At 45.2% G+C, this 20,384-nt stretch overlaps 1 protein-coding gene and 1 long non-coding RNA gene across 3 annotated transcripts in view; one reads left to right on the top strand and one right to left on the bottom strand.

The window, feature by feature from the left end:
- LOC310769085 (lens fiber membrane intrinsic protein-like) overlaps window positions 1-16,845 on the bottom strand; it is a 79,911-nt gene extending 63,066 nt beyond the window's left edge. Inside the window, exons 1-5 of one of the 2 annotated variants that reach the window (XM_083628181.1) lie at window positions 16,792-16,845; window positions 15,152-15,379; window positions 10,274-10,420; window positions 4,375-4,488; window positions 1,317-1,916 (exon numbers count right to left, since the gene is read on the bottom strand). In XM_083628181.1, coding sequence (XP_083484307.1) covers window positions 1,876-1,916; window positions 4,375-4,488; window positions 10,274-10,420; window positions 15,152-15,329 — 480 coding nt within the window. In that variant the 5' untranslated portion in view covers window positions 15,330-15,379; window positions 16,792-16,845 and the 3' untranslated portion in view covers window positions 1,317-1,875. Of the gene's footprint in view, window positions 1-1,316; window positions 1,917-4,374; window positions 4,489-10,273; window positions 10,421-15,151; window positions 15,380-16,791 lie in introns of those variants that run through there. The other variant, XM_083628180.1, reaches the window with a different exon arrangement.
- Window positions 1-20,384, top strand: part of LOC310769267 — a 122,574-nt gene that overhangs the window by 101,785 nt on the left and 405 nt on the right. The gene's annotated exons all lie outside the window — the stretch shown is intronic.

Raw genomic sequence — 20,384 nt, 5'->3', positions numbered from 1 at the left:
CACTCTCTGGCGAAGTTGGACGTGTACCCTAGGAGTTGTGTTTTGTTAGGGCATGTCCTGGAGCCTATGCAATTCGTAGCTCACTTTATTTTGCATCCGTTCTTGTTTGATTATCCATTCAAAGACAGTGGGCTTTTTGGGTACAGTACATATGTGTGCATGACGGGCGGAGGCGGTGCACAGCATGGAAGGTCAACAGAACCCACTGCGCCACACCAGCCCTCACCACCAATGCCGCCTGGCATGTGAACAGGCTGAGGAGAGTTTGCAGAGCCCGTGCGCCAACTCAGCCCCGGCTACCAGAGCAAAGAAGGGCTGTACTGAGCCCTTTCCTGCCCATGCAGGGAGGACCCAGGTTGGCCGATGCGGCAAGTCCAGCCCCCACCCCCCGACACTGGCCAAGCAACTATTCTGTGAGGGGGCTGGGGACACGGTGATGAGACTAGGCTGGGCTCTGGGACCAAGAAACACCCAGTTGCAGGCAGGGTGGAGCGGGGATTCCTGGGGGGGGTGCCTAGCTTGTGCCCTCTAAAAACCATGCACCCAGGGCTACAGCCACCTGTCCCCCACACACTACGTCTGCCTCCTGGGTCTGAAGTTCTCCATTTCTTCTTTATGCAGTGGATGAAGAGGAGAAGACACGGACTGCTCCCCTCCCCTGCTGCCCACAGATTGGTCCTCCATCTCCAAGCAGCCCCAGTTTTATCATCAGCCTGAGAGGCATCACTGGCAGCTTTTAATCCTCATCGATACTCACTAGTTAACATAATCTATTGCTAAAGCATTTGGAAATTCCAGAAGTGGCCTTATGCAGGGCTCATTTCCTTTTAAGGAGAGAGTGCTGGATGCTTGCAAAACTTTTTGCAAAGTCTGGATAGTTTCCATATACTGGTACGTTTCGTGACTAGGGATGGGTGAAGTGACAAATTTCAGTGTATTTCTGTTTCTCGTTTGTCCAATCTTCAGTTCGGTTCAGCTGGAGGGGAGTTTGTCCAGTTTACAGCTCACTTCACTTTGTACCCTTGTAACCCGTTTTTATGCATTTTCTTATTCAATTTATATCCTGTACTTTCTCCCAAAGGAGCATGGCAAGCCCATCGACAGCCACATAACCCCTTCTCTTACAATCAGTAAAAAATGCTTTATGATTTTAGCCTAGTCTTTTTGCTTCTTATTGTCACCCACTAAAGGTTTGCAAAGTTTGTTTTGAGCTGGCATCCTTAATCATCTGAGTCAGGTAGAGCCTCGCTGAGAAAGACTTCCTTCCTCAGCAAACCCATATCCTCATGAAAACAACAGAATATGAAGACAAGAACTCAAAGCATATAATTTAATCCATAGACCATTCTTTTCTGCTGGATGCACTGAAAAAGCTTGCTTTACTCATTCCTTGACTTTCACCCAGCCATTGAAGGTATAATATCGTTCATAATTATTCTCAATTTTTAGATTATCATACATTGGGCAGATACCTAACTGTAGATATTCTTTAACCTCATTTAAAAAAATAAAATAAAATAAAAATTAAAGTCTGTGTTTGGGGAAGGAATGATTTGCTTCTCATGCCGGGCTAGGCACTCTGCTGCTCTCCAGATGATGTTGGACTTCAACTCCCATTAGCCTCAGCTAGCAGGGTCATTGGTCAGGAATGGAAATCGTAGTCCACAAAAGTTTGGAGGTAGTCCTGTTCTACAGTATTCAGGAAAAGGATTCCAATTTATTACAAAGAAACCTTGTTTCTGTTTCTTCTCACTAAAGTACATTCATTTTCCTTCAGCTCAAACTTGCCCCAGTGCAGGCTGCATATCTGTGCCCCACTGTATCAACTTGGCTCCAGGTGTCATCTGAAGCGGAAGCACAGCCTCTTCTTCATGCTCATGCTGACCCAGCAGTATCCAAGGGGAAAGCCAGCCCACCTGTCAGGAGAGAAAAGGGGCTGGTTAGGGCAACAGGGGAACAGAATAAAACAACACCCAGCGTTACCTCTCTTGCTCATCCTCCAAGACCTGCTGTTCTCGTGGACCAAAATATATTCCCTTCCACAGAAACACACTGGCTGTGCATTTTGAGACTTCTCCAAGGGACTAGTCATGGGCTGAACTGGAAGTGTCTAGGAGTAGATGGATAAGCCTATCTCCCATCCGTGTCATTAATGCATAAACCTGTTCCAACCCATTTTCACATCACATTGTAAATTATCTATTTTAAAATAAAACGTAACAAGAACTAACATGTATCCACAACATACATATATAAACACATATCTTAGGGTCAACATATGCATTGCTAAAATACATATTTTGATGTATATGTGCTGATTTTTAAAACAAGAGGCTTCTATCGATGTCCTCCATGGGCACATGCGATCCTAGAACTATTGGGGTAGTATTGGATTTGATTGTAGGAAGCAGCCATGCAGATCACCTTGCCAACAAAGGTCCATATATTTAAAGCTATGGTTTTCTCAGTAGTGATGTATGGAAGTGAGAGCTGGACCATACAGAAGGCTGATTGTCGGAAGAATTGATGCTTTTGAATTATGGTGCTGGAGGTGACTCTTGAGAGTCCCATGGACTGCAAGAAGAAGAAGAAGACGAAGAAGACGAAGAAGACGAAGAAGAAGAAGAAGAAGAAGAAGAAGAAGAAGAAGAAGAGGAGGAGGAGGAGGAGGAGGAGGAGTTTGGATTTGATATCCCGCTTTATCACTACCCGAAGGAGTCTCAAAGCGGCTAACATTCTCCTCTCCCTTCCTCCCCCACAACAAACACTCTGTGAGGTGAGTGGGGCTGAGAGACTTCAGAGAAGTATGACCGGCCCAAGGTCACCCAGCAGCTGCATGTGGAGGAGCGGAGACACGAACCCAGTTCCCCAGACGAGTCTATCGCTCTTAACCACTACACCACACTGGCTCTCTCCATTCCGAAGGAAATCAGCCCTGAGTGCTCACTGGAAAGACAGATCCTGAAGCTGAGGCTACAATACTTTGGCCACCTCATGATAAGAAAAGACGCCTGTTGGTTTTTTCCTACCTCATAGCAATCATCACAACTTTAGTTTTCTAGGCCAGGGGTAGGCAACCTAAGGCCCATGGACCACAAGCAGCCCTCGGGGGTCATTTAACTGGCCCATGAGCCACCCCCGAACTAAGCCGCCCACTCGGTGAGTCCCCCCACACTGTGCAAAACTGGCACAGCACGGCGTGGGGACTCACTTCCGCGGTGCCAGAAATTGTGTCTGCACAGGCTCAGATGCTGAAAATCACCCGAAATCGCGGCCGCACACACTCATACACGCACCTAATCTGGCCCACAGATGGATCTCCACTGGAATGAACCGGCCCAAGCGAGTTAAACCTTGCCGACCCCTGGTCTAGGTATTGGATGCTCCTCAGTCTTGGCCGGGCAGGGGAAAGGTTGTAGTCTTGGCCTACTCCTCCCCAAATGTAGGGTATCCCATTAAAGGGGTCCAGGAGGAGTTGCTTCTGGCTGTATGCCCAGGCAGGGGCTTGGACCTCAGCACTCCTCAAGGTGGTGACCCCCATGGGAGTCCCCCTATTTGATGTATGCCATAGGAACCCCTGCTGCTGCGTTGACCCTTGGTGTCACTCCCGGCAGGCGGGTTGGAAGTAAATGGTTGACCGATGCCTACGCCAAACCTCTTGCCTCTGATGTCAATAAAGTTGTGGCCTGGTTTGATCCCATTCAAACTGTGCCATGTCCTTCATACTGTCATTCAGAGAGTTGGGGGAAGTGCAGAGCCTGGTCATGCAAGTCAGGCATTATGGAGTCCTTCTGGCATAGTGGGGAAGAGAGGGTGCTGATTTGCAATAGGTCCTTTCATTGCTGTTAAGGGAGATGCAGGATGTGGTCCTATGAGATAAGTGTTCTACCCCACGGGGATTGATTTTGGACCCCCTCAGATATGGGGGGTCCTTATCCTTCATGCTATTTAACACCTATGTATATACTAACCCCATAGGGAGCACACACAAAAATCATTTTTCTTAACCCACAATCATTTGTGCTCATCCTCAACATGCTGCTTTCAATCTAAATTAATTCTGGATCCTGGCATCCCACCCACAAGGGTGGGTGTGGTGTCATAAAACCTTTCACCTAATTAGGGTATCCATATTTTTGCTTCCCTGCCCACGCCTCAGATAATTGAAGAAGGAAGCGCTCTTGGTATATACCAACCCACAATGTCATTGGACAGGTATGGATGCGCACACACACACCTGCTTCCATCTGTGTTCAAATGGACACACTGTAGAGCAGCTCCAGACATAAATAATGCAGCTGACAATGCTATGCGAAGGGAAACTTTTTAATAAAGACGTGCATTTTCAGCATTTCCCATTTGACACATACTCACCAGTAATAAGGAAGAGAGGAAAGGAGGCCCAACCCAAGCCAAAAGACCATCCATAAGAGGCATTTCCTTCTGTCCGCCCTGTGAAGGTGGCCATGGCAATCAGGACGCAACCAGCTAGGAAGAAAATATACATCAGGTTATCAAGTTACTTGTAAATTAAAACATTGATGCTGAGCTGGAAGCTGCAGCTACTGCAAAATGGAGAGGATCAACTACTCACTGAGGTGGAATATGACCAACATATATACTTCTGCTGAAAGAAATGCACTGGCTGCCAATCCGCCGCTGTGCAAGGTTCAAAATTAGTGTACAAAGCCCTATATAGCTATGGACCTGTGTGCCTAAAACATAATCTCACCCCCTACATCCCAAGCTGACCACTGTGCGCTGCACAGCTGTGGGAGGAGCTTATCAGAGCTTGCAGGGCAGCAGCGCACGCCTAGCGGCGCGCGAAGTTTGATCCATCTTTTAGATTTAGGGGAGCTAGTCTCAAACGTTTGTTGGGGGAGACCTAGGTTTTTTTGGGGGGAATTATTTGTCCTGTCTTCACACTTCTTATGATGGAGGACCACTGTAGCCACCCCCAACGACACGTTCTCAAGATGGAGGGTGAGGGAACAGCTGCAGTCACCTGCGGTTCCTGCGCAATGTTTGCCATCTTGGCAAAGGTTGCAGGCAGCTTTACCTGCAGCAATTGCATGTTGATTGCCCTCTTAGAAGACGAAGTCCAGCAACTGGAGGAACGTGTAGCTACGCTCCAAAGAATTAGAGAGCTGGAGCTCTTCTTGGAAGCAACAGAGCACACCGTCTCCACCAAGGAGGAGACAGGGGACTCCCCTGAGAAGGAGGCTAGTTCACCAACACAGGAGCCAGATATATGGAGAAACGTGACTCAAAGAAGTAGGAGGCCCAGGGTTCGCTCTGATTGTTTAGAAATACACAATTGCTTTGAGGTCCTCTCCCCTAGCATGGAAGACGAAGAGCAGACTCCATTTGAGGATCTCTCCCTCATTACAGTCGATCAGGTATATGAAGACGAGCAGCAAAGTCAGTCCTCAGGGAATGTGCAGGCGACCGTGGAATGGACAGCTCACGGAAGAACCCCGACCAAACCTAAGAGGAGGCGTGTAGTGGTGATAGGGGATTCCCTACTGAGGGGAACAGAAGCAGTGATCTGTGGGCCTGACAAGATGTCTCGGGAAGTGTGCTGTCTCCCCGGGGCTAAGATCCAAGATGTAACTGAACGACTGCAAGGAATCATAAAACCCACTGACAAATACCCCTTCCTCTTGGTTCATGTGGGAACCAATGACACTGCAAGCAATAGCCTCCAGAAGATCAAAAGAGACTACGAGGCTCTGGGCAGGAAATTGAAGCAATTAAATGCACAAATTGTCATCTCATCTGTCCTCCCAGTTGAACGACGTGGCCCAGGGAGAGAGGGAAAAATAGTGGAAGTGAACAGCTGGCTTCGCAAATGGTGTAAACAGGAACGGTTTGGATTCTTAGGTCACGGACTGCAGTTTCTTGAAGATGGACTTCTGGCAAGCGATGGGCTGCACCTCACAACGGTTGGGAGGAATGTTTTTGCCAAAAATCTCAGAAACCTCATCAGGAGGGCTTTAAAATGACTAATGTGGGGGAGGGAGACAGTGCTCCTGAAGGTAGGAGTCTATCAATTGATGAAGATGATCATCCAAATGTCATAGACCAAATGGAGCAAACAGCACGCAGACCTAGTGGTGGGAGGAAAAATCCTTAAATAAGAGACACGGGGGAATGATTAATGGACTTCAATGTCTGTACACTAATGCGCAAAGCGTGGGAAATAAACAAGATGAGCTTGAGCTCTTGGAACAGCAAACTAAATATGACATAATAGGCATCACTGAAACCTGGTGGGATAAGTCCCACGATTGGAATGTAATAATGGAGGGATACAATCTATTTCAGAGAAACAGACCAGACAAGAAAGGAGGAGGAGTGGCGTTATATGTCAGGGATGTGTATACCTGTGAAGAGATCCAAGATTTAGAACCTCAAAGCCAAAGTGAGAGCATTTGGGTCAAAATTAAGGGAGAGAAGAATAACAGTGACCTCATTGTGGGAGTTTACTATAGATCCCCAAGCCAAACGGAGGACATAGATGATGCCTTCCTGGAACAGATGGCCAAGCATGCAAAAGGAAGGGAGGCAGTAGTAATGGGGGACTTCAATTACCCGGATATTTGTTGGATGTCAAACTCAGCCAAGAGCATAAGGTCAAACAGATTCCTCACTGGCCTTGCAGACAACTTCATTGTCCAGAAAGTGGGAGAAGCAACAAGAGGAACAGCCATTTTAGATCTGGTCCTAACCAATGTTGATGACCTGGTTAGTGGGGTAGAAGTGGAAGGATCATTAGGCGCGAGTGATCATGCTCTTCTGAAGTTTACTATACAGCGGAAAGGAGCAGCCAAGCATACTAGGACTCAATTTCTTGACTTTAAGAAAGCCGACTTCATAAAACTTAGGGAAGTGCTGGGTGAGATCCCATGGACAGTAATACTAAAAGGAAAGGGAGTTCATGATGGCTGGGAGTTTGTTAAGAGGGAGATAGTAAAAGCACAACTTCAGGCAATACCAATGAGACGGAAACATGGAAGGTGCCTCAAGAAGCCAGGGTGGCTATCTAAAGAACTTTTAACTGAGTTAAGATTAAAAAAGGACGTGTACAAAAAATGGAAAAGGGGGGAAACCACCAAAGAGGAATTCAAACAAATAGCCAGCACGTGTAGACACAAAATCAGAAAAGCTAAAGCACAGAATGAACTCCGTCTTGCTAGAGAGGTTAAAAGCAACAAAAAAGGCTTTTATGGGTATGTTCGTAACAAAAGGAAGAACAAAGAAACAGTGGGGTCACTCAGAGGAGAAGATGGTGAAATGCAAACAGGGGACACAGAAAGGGCTGAACTCCTCAATGCCTTCTTTGCCTCAGTCTTCTCCGATAAAGAAAACAATGCCCGACCTGAAGAATTTGGAGCAAATGATTCAGCAGAGGAAACACAGCCCAGAATAACTAAGGAGATAGTACAAGAATACTTGGCTAGTTTAGATGTATTCAAGTCTCCAGGGCCAGATGAACTGCATCCAAGAGTATTAAAAGAACTGGCAGATGTGATCTCAGAACCACAGGCAGTCATCTTTGAGAATTCCTGGAGAACAGGTGAAGTCCCGGCAGACTGGAGGAGGGCAAATGTTGTCCCTATTTTCAAAAAGGGGGAAAGAGAGGACCCAAATAATTACCACCCAGTCAGTCTGACATCAATACCAGGGAAGATTCTGGAGCAGATCATTAAGCAAACAGTCTGTGAGCACCTAGAAAGGAATGCTGTGATCACCAATAGTCAGCATGGATTTCTGAAAAATAAGCCATGTCAGACTAACCTGATCTCATTTTTTGACAGAATTACAAGCCTGGTAGATGAAGGGAATGCAGTGGATGTAGCCTACCTTGATTTCAGCAAGGCATTTGACAAGGTGCCCCATGATATTCTTGTAAAGAAGCTGGTAAAATGCGGTCTTGACTATGCTACCACTCAGTGGATTTGTAACTGGCTGACTGACTGAACCCAAAGGGTGCTCATCAATGGTTCCTCTTCATCCTGGAGAAGAGTGACTAGTGGGGTGCCACAGGGTTCTGTCTTGGGCCCGGTCTTATTCAACATCTTTATCAACAACTTGGATGATAGTGGTTAAGAGCGGTAGTCTCGTAATCAGGGGAACCGGGTTCGCGTCTCCGCTCCTCCACATGCAGCTGCTGGATGACCTTGAGCCAGTCACACTTCTTTGAAGTCTCTCAGCCCCACTCACCTCACAGAGTGTTTGTTGTGGGGGAGGAAGGGAAAGGAGAATGTTAGCCGCTTTGAGACTCCTTAAAGGGAGTGAAAGGCAGGATATCAAATCCAAACTCTTCTTCTTCTTCTCAAGGGCATCCTGATCAAATTTGCAGATGACACCAAACTGGGAGGGGTGGCTAACACCCCAGAGGACAGGATCACACTTCAAAACGACCTTGACAGATTAGAGAACTGGGCCAAAACAAACAAGATGAATTTTAACAGGGAGAAATGTAAAGTATTGCACTTGGGCAAAAAAAATGAGAGGCACAAATACAAGATGGGTGACACCTGGCTTGAGAGCAGTACATGTGAACAGGATCTAGGAGTCTTGGGTGACCACAAACTTGACATGAGCCAACAGTGTGACACGGCAGCTAAAAAAGCCAATGCAATTCTGGGCTGCATCAATAGGATTATAGCATCTAGATCAAGGGAAGTAATAGTGCCACTGTATTCTGCTCTGGTCAGACCTCACCTGGAGAACTGTGTCCAGTTCTGGGCACCACAGTTCAAGAAGGACACTGACAAACTGGAACGTGTCCAGAGGAGGGCAGCCAAAATGGTCAAAGGCCTGGAAACAATGCCTTATGAGGAATGGCTAAGGGAGCTGGGCATGTTTAGCCTGGAGAAGAGGAGGTTAAGGGGTGATATGATAGCCATGTTCAAATATATAAAAGGATGTCACATAGAGGAGGGAGAAAGGTTGTTTTCTGCTGCTCCAGAGAAGCGGACATGGAGCAATGGTTCCAAACTACAAGAAAGAAGATTCCACCTAAACATTAGGAAGAACTTCCTGACAGTAAGAGCTGTTCAACAGTGGAATTTGCTGCCAAGGAGTGTGGTGGAGTCTCCTTTTTTGGAGGTCTTTAAGCAGAGGCTTGACAACCATATGTCAGGAGTGCTCTGATGGTGTTTCCTGCTTGGCAGGGGGTTGGACTCGATGGCCCTTGTGGTCTCTTCCAACTCTATGATTCTATGATTCTATGATTCTAGGTCCCAGCCTATGAGGAGGTCCGCTCCACATGATGTCAAAATCGGGTCTTTGATGTAGTGGCACCTACACTTTGGCACTCCCTCTCATTATATATCAGTCAGGCACCTCCATTATTGTCTCTCTGGTGCATGCTAAAGATGTTCCGCATTCGACAAACCTGCTAAAGTCTTTATCCCAGCCAGTACCTGTCCTGGATTTGAATTGATTGTGCATTATGTGATGCTGTTCTAAACAGTTTTTCGTATTTATGGTTGTTATTTTTCACATCATTTTCATATTAAATTGTTTAACTTTTTTATATACGTATCAGTTACGTATAATAAAAAGTGTGTCATCACTCAAACACAGACAGGTGGCAATGTGAAATAAAGTGTGATGAGCAATGGTGGATGGGTGGCTCAGGCGAGGGACTGCCACAACATGTTGCAGCCGTTTCTGAGCAGCAGCCCAGCTCTGCTGGCCACCTTTCAGCCTTGCTCCTCCTGCCAGCCAAGCTGTTCATTCTACTGGCTGGTGGAGGCAAAGGTAAAAAAAGGAAGGTTTTAGGAGCATGCCTTGCCGAAGAAGGGGGACGTAGTTTTTGTTGGGTGAACTCCACTTCTCCTTGCAGTGATGCTTTTGAAGCTGCTCTATACAGCTCTTTTCCATCTCCAACGTTGCAGTTGAATAAGAGCCACTTCTGGGGAGGCTTTGAATATCATTTGTGATCCTCTTCTTCTCCTTTGCATCATAATATTGGAAGTGCAAATAAGAAGGGGGGGGGAGGATCATGCAGGGTTTTATGAACTGGCTCTTCTCCTTTGCATTGATGGAAATGGAATCAGATGCATATGACCCCAGGATACCTGCAGCAAGGCTGGCTATGGCTGAGGTCCTGGCCCAGGAGAGGAAGCCAAACTGGATTCAAGCAACAGCATTTTGCATGGACATTTCAGCTTGGCACAGTCTTCAGCTTTGTGATCTGGGGCTTAAGGGGCTTGAACTGACTGGAAGCAGATGCTTATGACCCCCCCCCCCATAATACCTGCAACAATGCTGGCTATGGCTGCACTCTTGGCCTTGGAGATGGAGCCAAATTGGAAGCTAAAAAATGTTCCACAAAGAATAATGCAAGAGACAGCTCCAGCGATCATCCCAAAGAACATGAACGCTCGGGTGGCATGGATGGAACCTTGAAGGAAGGAAGAGAGAGGAAGAAGGGGGTTAAATGCCCATAACAGTCAGGGAAACAAATAGTAGGCAGTGCCAGAGGCCATGTCAGGCAGAGCCAACCCCTGGCACGTGGGGGTTGGCAGTGCCCCATTTGCCCTAATGGATCAGGCTCCAATAATAATAATAATAATTTATTATTTATACACCGCCCATCTGGCTGAGTTTTCCCAGCCACTCTGGGCAGCTTCCAATCGAATGTTAAAAACAATACAGCATTAAATATTAAAAACTTCCCTAAACAGGGCTGCCTTCAAATGTCTTTTAAAGATAAGATACTTCTTATTTCCTTCACATCTGAAGGGAGGGCATTCCACAGGGCGGGCACCACTACCGAGAAGGCCCTCTGTCTGGTTCCCTGTAACCTCACTTCTTGCAATGAGGGAACCACCAGAAGGCCCTCGGCGCTGGATCTCAGTGTCCGGGCTGAACGATGGGGGTGGAGACGCTCCTTCAGGTACACAGGACCGAGGCTGTTTAGGGCTTTTTTTAAAAAAAAAAAATAATTTTTATTAAAGGTTTTTATAACAACAACAAACATATAACAAATACATAAACAGACAAAAACAAAAACAAAACAAAAAACATGTACCATTTCATATCTTAATTTCTTATACCTTTCTTCCCCGACTTCCTCATGCCTCCCTTTTCTGTATTCCAAATTCTTATCAATTACTCAGCAAATCTTCCCTTATTTTAATTTGAATTTAGTCTAATCTTCCTTATTCTCCTTGTCTTAACCCTTGCTAATAGTAACCATTTACTTTCCAGTCCAACATCATTCTAACTTTCGTTAATTTTATAATATTTCTTTAAATAGTCCTTGAACTTTTTCCATTCTTCTTGCGCTGCTTCTCTTATCTGGTTTCGGATTCTGCTCGTCATTTCTGCCAGGCCCATGTAGTCTATCACCTTCATCTGCGAGGCTGTTTAGGGCTTTAAAGGTCAGCACCAACACTTTGAATTGTGCTCGGAAAAGTACTGGGAGCCAATGCAGATCTCTCAGGACCGGTGTTATGTGGTCCCGGCGGCCATTCCCAGTCACCAGTCTAGCTGCCGCATTCTGGATTAATTGCAGTTTCTGGGTCACCTTCAAAGGTAGCCCCACGTAGAGCGCATTGCAGTAGTCCAAGCAGGAGATAACTAGAGCATGCACCACTCTGGCAAGACAGTGTGCGGGCAGGTAGGGTCTCAGCCTGCGTACCAGGTGGAACTGGTAGACAGCCGCCCTGGACACAGAATTAACCTGCGCCTACATGGACAGCTGTGAATCCAAAATGACTCCCAGGCTGCGCACCTGGTCCTTCAGGGGCACAGTTACCCCATTCAGGGCTAGGGAGTCCCCCACACCCACCATCCCCTGTCCCCCAAAAATCCTGTCTTGTCAGGATTCAGCCGCAATCTGTTGGCCGCCATCCATCCTCCAACCGCCTCCAGGCACTCACACAGGACCTTCACCGCCTTCACTGGTTCTGATTTAAAGAAGAGGTAGAGCTGGGTGTCATCTGCATACTGACGAACACCCAGCCCAAACCCCCTATTACTCAGCACCATTATTATTTTATTTATTTAGGAATATCCCTACCCCACCTACTAACCAAAGTTCTTGAGGCAGGTTACAATAAGTTCAAAACACTATTTTAAAAAGGCAGCGGTGCAATCATCAAAACAGCTCAGAGTCTCCCCTAACCCCTGTTCTCCAGCGTTCCAAGAAATGCCAGCCTGCAGCTGCATCGTCAATATGTCCTCACTGGGTGGCTGCTGCTGTCTCTCACAGCTCCAGCCCTCCTGGCAGATGCAGGAGTTGCTGGTTCACGTACTTGACATTTCAAGCACTGCAGTGGTTCATTTGACGGATCCATGTACATCCCTTCTGTGCAAGGAAGGAATTTTTGACTTGAAGGAGCAGTGCAGTGTCTTTTGGCTGAATCCCGGGCAACCCCTTGGGCAGTATTCGCTCAGATGTTATACTCTAAGTCAGGGAAGGAAAACACTTCCTGGCAGAGAAACAGCTGTGTTCCAAAGGAGATGTGGGAACTCACATCCTCATGCCCTCGCCAGCTCCTTGTTTACACTCCAAACACGGCCAGAAGCTCATTGTGACTGCGCCAAGTCTCTCCATAACCCTCCCCATTGCAGTGAAGGTGTCCTGTCAATGGTGATGTTTCAGGCGTGACGCTGCAGTGCTGGTGTACTTGCAGGTGTCAGCTACCACAAGCAGGAAGCTACAGAAGAAACAGCATTTTCTGTTTTGCCTCAAGTGCCAAAACCTCTCTTTTTTAAAAAAAAATTAATTCAAAGTTATAACAAAACATATTTTCCAAAAACATATCCTTATTCCCCCCCCATTTTTCCTCCCCCCACCCCCCACAAAACCCATCCCGCCACCCCACCCCCCCGACTTCCCTCAGTTCCAGTCTTTGGTTTCTCCAATAATGCTATTTTCTGCATGTTGCAGAGTTGTATAGATCCTCCAACTGTTTAGCTAATTATTATCAGTAAAAAAATGTGGATGTTTATTCAAAACCTGCCAAGGAGTCCAGTTCACTTTGTTGCGTCTTCAAATGCTTTGTGAAAGGTTCCCATTCATCCTTAAAGTCACAGTTATCCTTGTCCCGTAGCTTATGTGTCAATTATGCCAGTACTGCATAATCCATCAATTTTTCTTGCCATGATTCTTTAGTTGGGATTTCTTCAGTCTTCCATCATTGTGCTACCAGAATTCTCGCGGCTGTTGTCGCATACATGAAGATGTTTTTCAACTTTTTTGGCAGGTCTTTCCCTACAATCCCCAACAAAAATGCCTCGGGTTTTTTAACAAATGTTAAATGGAACATTTTCTTCAGTTCATTGTATATCATTTCCCATATTTTTTTAATTACTTTACAATCCCACCACATATGATAAAATGTTCCCTCCTTTTCCTTACACTTCCAACATATGTTTGAGCTAGTTTTGTACATTTTCCCTAGCTGCACTGGTGTTGTATACCATCTGTACATCATCTTCATGTAGTTCTCCTTCAAAATCTGTAAATTTTAAGTCAGTTTCCCATAATTTAACCCAATCCTCCATCATAATATTGTGACCTACATCTTGTGCCCATTTAATCATAACTGATTTTACCTCTTCATCTTTCATCTCCCATTCTAATAGTATGCTATATGCGGCCTTCAGTAATTTCACTTTCCCTTCAATCACTTCCGTTTGAAACCTAGATCTAGTATAACTAAATCCTTTCTTACAGTCTTCTTTATATGTTTCATGTAATTGTTGATAATGCAACCAACTCTGAAAGTGGTCTTTGATCTCATCATAATCTCTTAATTTCCATTTCCCATCATGTTCCTTTAATAAATCAGCATATGTGAGCCATTTTCCTTTCTTTCCAAGTGGTTTGAGCAGTAATGCTTCATGTGGTGAAAGCCACCATGGAATAAGTCTTTATATCTCTCCCATACTCTCATTAATGATTTCCTGATTATATGGTTGTAAAAGCTTCTATGAATCTTCCCTTTCCCGTACCCTAAGTATGCATGCCAACCAAATCTGTTGTCATGTCCTTCTAGTTCTAGTGCCTCTTGCTTGTCCAATCTCATCCAGTCCCTGATCCATACCAAACAAGCAGATTCGTAATACAATTTAAGGTCTGGGAGGGCAAATCCGCCTCTATCTTTTACATCTGTAAGTATTTTATGTTTTATCCTTGGCCTTTTGCCCCTCCCCAGATAAATCTTAAAATCTCTTTCTGCCATTGTTTAAAGCATTCATCTTTCAGGATGACTGGTATTGATTGAAACCTGAGTGCCAAAACCTCTCAGTCCAGCCCTACATATATTGTACCCAGTGCTTTTTTTCTGGGAGTACGCAGGGGTATGCATACCCCTAAATATTTTGTGAATCTTTGTACTTTTGTCCATTTACTGTATTTATTTTTCCAAATTTGAACTATAAATGGTGATTTTCTTGAGTCAAAATGAGAGCACCCCTAAGCATTTTTTTAAATAAAAAAAGCGCTGATTGTACCATAGTAAAGGCAGCAATGTGACTCACTGCTGCAGATTACTGTCACTTATTTCTTTACTTCCCACAGCAGCCATGTTTTGCTGGACCGCATGGCACCGTTATCAAAATATGATTCCCAGACCTAATTTTTAAATTAAAAAAAAAACCACCCCCAAACAGAGTAAATATGTTAACCCTAGTCACACCGGACTTTCAGGGAGTTAAAGAATGATCAAGGGCCCCACATACTGCCTCATGCCTTAGAATTGAAGATCAGTTCAGTCTGCTTTTGAAAACCTAAGAACTCCTAGGAGAAGACAGAGAAGATCTTACCTGACACAACCATCCTCAAAAGTTGGCCATTAGGTATGCACATATTCCAGAGGCCCAAGGTGTAATTGTTGGTGACCACCCAGTAGTCTGAACACAGGGCAATGAACTACCATCACCTTAAAAAAAAAAATTGATCTGGCAGCCATTTTGTGCTGGCACCCAGAGCACCTTTATCAAAATATGAGTCACAGCACTTAATATTTTACCCCCCCCCCCAAAAAAAAGGACATGGTAAATGTGTTATCTCTAGTCACACTGGATTTTCAGGAAGTTGGGGAACTGTCAGCTGCCCCCCCCCCAAGTTACGGTTGAATATTACACCACTAGTACTCCAAGCAGAAGACAAAAAGCTTACCTGCCACATCCATCCCATGTGAACCGCAAATATTAATTGCCCCAGTATTAAGACAATATTTCCAGAGGCCAATGTGGTTCAAGGCATTTGCCAGCCAGTAGTCTGAGCCCAGGGCAATGAGGAGCAGCAGAAGGCTGATGAAAGCACAAACCACGGCGCTGATCTGCAGTATACGCATTGTGAGAACGGTCAGATCCGTGACTGAGGAGCACAATAGGGATGGTGAACCTGGGGAAAGGAGACATTCACATTATTCCACACCAGTTGCAGGCTATGATTAGTTTTTCTGTAAAGTTGCACATGTCCTGAGAGGCCTACAGCAGATTCATACCTTCCAACATTTCTCCAATGAAAATGGGGATGTCATATGCAATACTGCTACTATTATTACTACTACCACTACTAATAATGTTTATACCTAGCCCATTTGACTGTTTTCTCCCAGTCACTCTGGGTGGCTTCCGACATATATACAGGGCTACCTTCAGATGTCTTATAAAGGTTATAGTTACTTATCTCCTCGGCTCGGGTTCATACCCTCCAACATCTCTCCAGTGAAAATAGAACATCCTACCATACCCTTCAACATTTCTCTGATGAAAATAAGGATATCCTAAGGAAAAGCAGGACATTCCAGGTTTGGGTACAATTCTTTGTGTTTGGATAAGTGAATTTGTGGATAATGAGCAGACGGATAGCATAATGTAGTTCACTGAATTCCTTCAAATATCTCTGAGTTAGACCTGAAAGTAGTTTTCAGGATTGCTGAGTGAACTAAAGAATATCTACGAACCCAGAAATATGGGACCCCCAACAGAGCTACGCCAAAGTTTTGTGGTCATTTTGCAGCACCCTTTCATGGCCTCTCAAATTGAGTATCTGATGCATCAAACCAGGCTTCATAGTTAACACCCCAAAACCTAGCATTGTCCAATTCACTACGAATCATTTTGCAGTAGAATCCCTGTGTTTTGCGGTGCCCACAAAACCGAGTAATGGATACAATGGCAAAACTTTGGAGTGAATTAAAGCAACGTTGAATTTGGGGTGACCAGTAAGGCCCACCCACTGGGCAAGTCAGCCTCACAATTTTGGGCGCTGCCAAAAGTTGGGGTTTGTGCTGCAAAACAAATTACAAAATTTTGGCTAAGACAATGGGCTTATCCACACTTCCTCTTGTCCTGTTACTTCCCACCCCCCTGGAAAACCGCTCTCGTTTTCCCCCCGGATTGCCATTGGTTCCGATCTACTGCTAGAGAGCAGGTGTTCCCTTGGGAAGGAGTGGGGCAAGGAGGAAACTGCTCAGACCCTTGCCTAGAAAGCTGTTAGGACCTGTACATTCTAGGCACGGCACAAGCAGAAGTATGGATGGGCCCAATGTTGAATTTTGTGTGGTGTTAAATAGGAAGCCCAGTTTGATATATCAGTTACTTTGTATGGGGATTGGGGGGTTTGCAAAATGTTGCAAAATGATTGCAAACCAGTGGCTCAGGTTTGGAGTGAATCAGGCAATGTTGGATTTTGGGGTGTTAACTAGGAACCCCAGTTCCATTTATTAGCTACTCTGTTTTGCAGGCACCTTCAGCTATTTTAAAAAATACCCCTTTCTCCCACAGAAATCTAGAGATTTGTCATCTCACCTGGCTCAGAATCACTTCCTCCTTTCTCCAGGTGAAGCCAGCACTCTGGAACAAGTCCCTGGCATGCTCTGACTCCACCACCCCTTAAAAGGGGTAGGAAGAGATTGGCACCGCCTCTAAAAGGGCACTGCCCCTCTGTGGTTGGCCCCCATCTCTCTCTGCCGAGCTTTGTGTACTTTTGCTTTCTTCATATATTCTCTGAATGGCTGAGCTTCACCTGCTGGTTTCTGCAGACCAAACCACCGCTAAAGACAAAGGAGGATGTCAGGCTATGAATTAGCACCATCCCTCGCCAGCCACCTGGCAACCCTATGCCCTCCAAGTTTCCCCTGCCAGCACCACCCCATTGTTGAATATCGCTTTTCTGCCAGAATCATTGGTCTCAACTTATTAGTAGACACGGGTGGCGCTGTGGTCTAAACCACTGAGCCTCTTGGGCTTGCCGATCGGAAGGTCAGTGGTTCAAATCCCCACGACAGGGTAAGCTCCCTTTGCTTTGTCCCAGCTCCTGCCAACCTAGCAGTTCGAAAGCATGTCAAAGTGCAAGTAGATAAATAGGTACCGCTCCGGTGGGAAGATAAACGGCATTTCCATGCGCTGCTCTGGTTCTCCAGAAGCGGCTTAGTCATGCTGGCCACATGACCTGGAAGCTGTACGCCGGCTCCCTCAGCCTGTAAAGCGAGATAAGCGCCGCAACCCCAGAGTCGGTCGCAACTAGACCTAATGGTCAGGGGTCCCTTTACCTTTAGGGCCTTTAAACAGTGGGAAGCTGCAAAGTTGAATATGACAAGAAAGTGGTGCATCCAGCATTTGTCCATAGCCCTAATGGAAAAATTGACAAAACGTGTTAGAAAAAATATATACAGAAATGTGAGAGATAGGTTCCATGAATGGTGGCTTAGATTTCTCCCAGAGAAAACTTGATTCAGCCCTCAAGTCTCAGAAGGGCCTATGCTATGGAGTGGGAACCTCTACCGAACCTATTTATATCACCATTTTGGGTTTTTGGGGTTTTTTGGGTTGTTGTTGTTTTAAAAAAATGCTTTAAATACCACTTAATTATTCACATTTCTAAAAGCAACCAACTGGAAATGAGATAATCAAATAATAATAAAAAGATACCCTCAGGCACATGGAAATTCCAGGGACCACCTTTTAACAGGCAGTCTGTTTCCTTGTCCAGTGAAAGTATAGAGAGATCTGGTGACCTTGGTCCAAAGGTGCCAACGTTCTTTTAAACAGCGTAAGCTTTCCTGGAAAGGGGATTAATTTCCAGGAGTGGTGTGGAGACAGCAAACACTTGTGCAAGAAATGGGTGTGTCGTCTTTGAATGAGGAGTTTGAAACATTTCCTTTATTTTCCCTATCACTCTTCTCTTCTTTATGCTACTGCCTTTCCTTTCCAGCTATGTAAACTGCTTGGGTGAGGCTTTACAAAACTCTGTATGCATTCCTTTCACCTGCTTTCCAGCGTTGTGTTTGTACAGTATTTAATTAACCCTGCATCACATCACATATTCTATGAACCAAACATTCGCTTGGGTCTTTGTCTGAACATGCAAAGGCTCTGAATGTGCCCAAGGCAGGGTCACACACACAAGCCCAACCTTCAACATCATTGCATGTGTTGCATTTCCTGCTCCCTGCCAACCTGCCTGATTTCCAACTTGATGTGCTGTGAAGATCTGCAGGGAGCATTCTGCTTGCATTCACGTGACTATGGGAAGGCTCCTTTGCAGAAATGGACTCCTTGCTTTATTGGCGTCCCTGTTGGTAGAGGAGGGTCAGGGTTTCCCAAACTTGCTAGCTAGGGGTGATGGGCATTGTACTCCAAAAACAGCTAAACCTAGGAATTTTGCTCCAGTTGGTGGTCATGCATTACATATATGACATAATAATGAGAATGGCAAGCCTTGATAAAATGTGCCTTTATTTGGTATTGATAACATTTGTTTTGCATTCTCTGTGTATCAGGTTGGTTTTTGTTACAACGTCTAAGTTATTGTCTAGTCCAGTGTTTCCCAAATGTGGGTCTCCAGCTGTTTTTGGACTACAATTCCCATCATCCCTGACCACAGGCTCTGCTAGCTAGGGATGATGGGAATTGTAGTCCAAAAGCAGCTGGAAGCTCAAGTTTGGATAACCGTGTAGAGGGTTCTACTTCACCGAATAACACGGTGAAGCTTGAGGTCTGGGGAGGGAGCATTAGACCTAAGAACATTGAGGGTGGGACTTGCGTGTCCTCCCTGTAGGCCTTCCCCACAGAGTTTTGGATGGAGATACCAAGTCCCAAGAGTAATTTAAAGAGTTGTTTTAGAAAGAGTAAGTTCTGTAGTTGTTAGTGGTCCCAACATCCACTGAGAAATTGAAGAATGGACAGCATATTAATGAACATTACTTGGAATGGGAGCAAAAAAGTAAATTGTCAGAAAATGTTGCTGAAAACCCTCATTTGATACTGAATGAAATTCTGTTTGTAGTCCATATTACTAGACAAAGGAAGCCATGGACCAAGAGTCGAGTGCTGGAAGGTGGAAGGGAACAAGCACTTTAATTTCTTTCAGGAACCTAAAGGCAAGTGGAGAAGAAAGGGTAGGGGTCCTCTTGCGGAATTTTCCTTAGTGGGGCGGAATGTTCTGCAACTGTTTGAGGGAAGGAGGAGAGCTGAGGAAGGAAATTCTCAAAGAATTGCTCAGAATATTCTTTCTTGGTGATTGCCATCAATTTTGATTTTAATTAATTTTTATAATGTTTTTATAATGTTGCACTGTTTTAGTGTTGTTAGCCGCCCTGAGCCCTGCTTCGGCTGGGGAGGGCGGGATATAAATAAAATTATTATTATTATTATTATTATTATTATTATTATTATTATTATTATTAATTTATTTTTCAGCTCTGTCCTAAAACCCTTCTCTGTCAACTGCCATCTGGCTCCGTTCTGAAGACACCCCTTCCCTGAAATTTAAAGAGAAATGCCGTTTCTCAACTGCTTGCTTCGAAGTGAGAATTTATTTGAAGATTGTGGTGGATCTGTGTTTAAAAGCACGAGCTGGAAAAGTAACAATCCGTTACAGGGCGCAGGTGCGTTCTGCCAAATGGGATTTGCCAATTTGCTCAGCAGGTGAATTAGTGGATTCTTGTGATGACTTGTTTGTTTTCTATACTGTCCTTCATCTGAGGATCACAGGATGACTTACAATATAAAAACACAATAATACATAGCATAGCAACAAATGGAAGAAAAAAACCCCAATAACCCCCCAACACACAAACACACACACACACACACACACACAGAGAGAGAGAGAGAGAGAGAGAGAGAGAGAGAGAGAGAGAGAGAGTTTAAAGGCTTGAGAGAAGAGGAATGTCTTTGCCTGGTGCCTAAAGATATGTAATGAAGCTGCCAGGCAAACTGCCCTGGGGAGAGCATTCTACAAGCAGTGAGCCACTGCAAAAAAGGTCCGTTCTCCTGTTGCTCCCCGCCAGACCTCACGTGAAGGAGGCACATGAAGAAGGGCCTTGGATGGCGATTGCATGGTCTGTCAGAATCGGACCCCGTCTCTCTTTCTTCCCTCAAAAAAAATTTTATTCCTT

This window comes from Podarcis filfolensis, assembly GCF_964270895.1.
Source record: "Podarcis filfolensis genome assembly, chromosome: 8".
NCBI classification, from domain to species: Eukaryota; Metazoa; Chordata; class Lepidosauria; order Squamata; family Lacertidae; genus Podarcis; species Podarcis filfolensis.
Note: the sequence above shows the minus strand (reverse complement) of the source record. Positions and strands in the feature narration are given on the sequence as shown.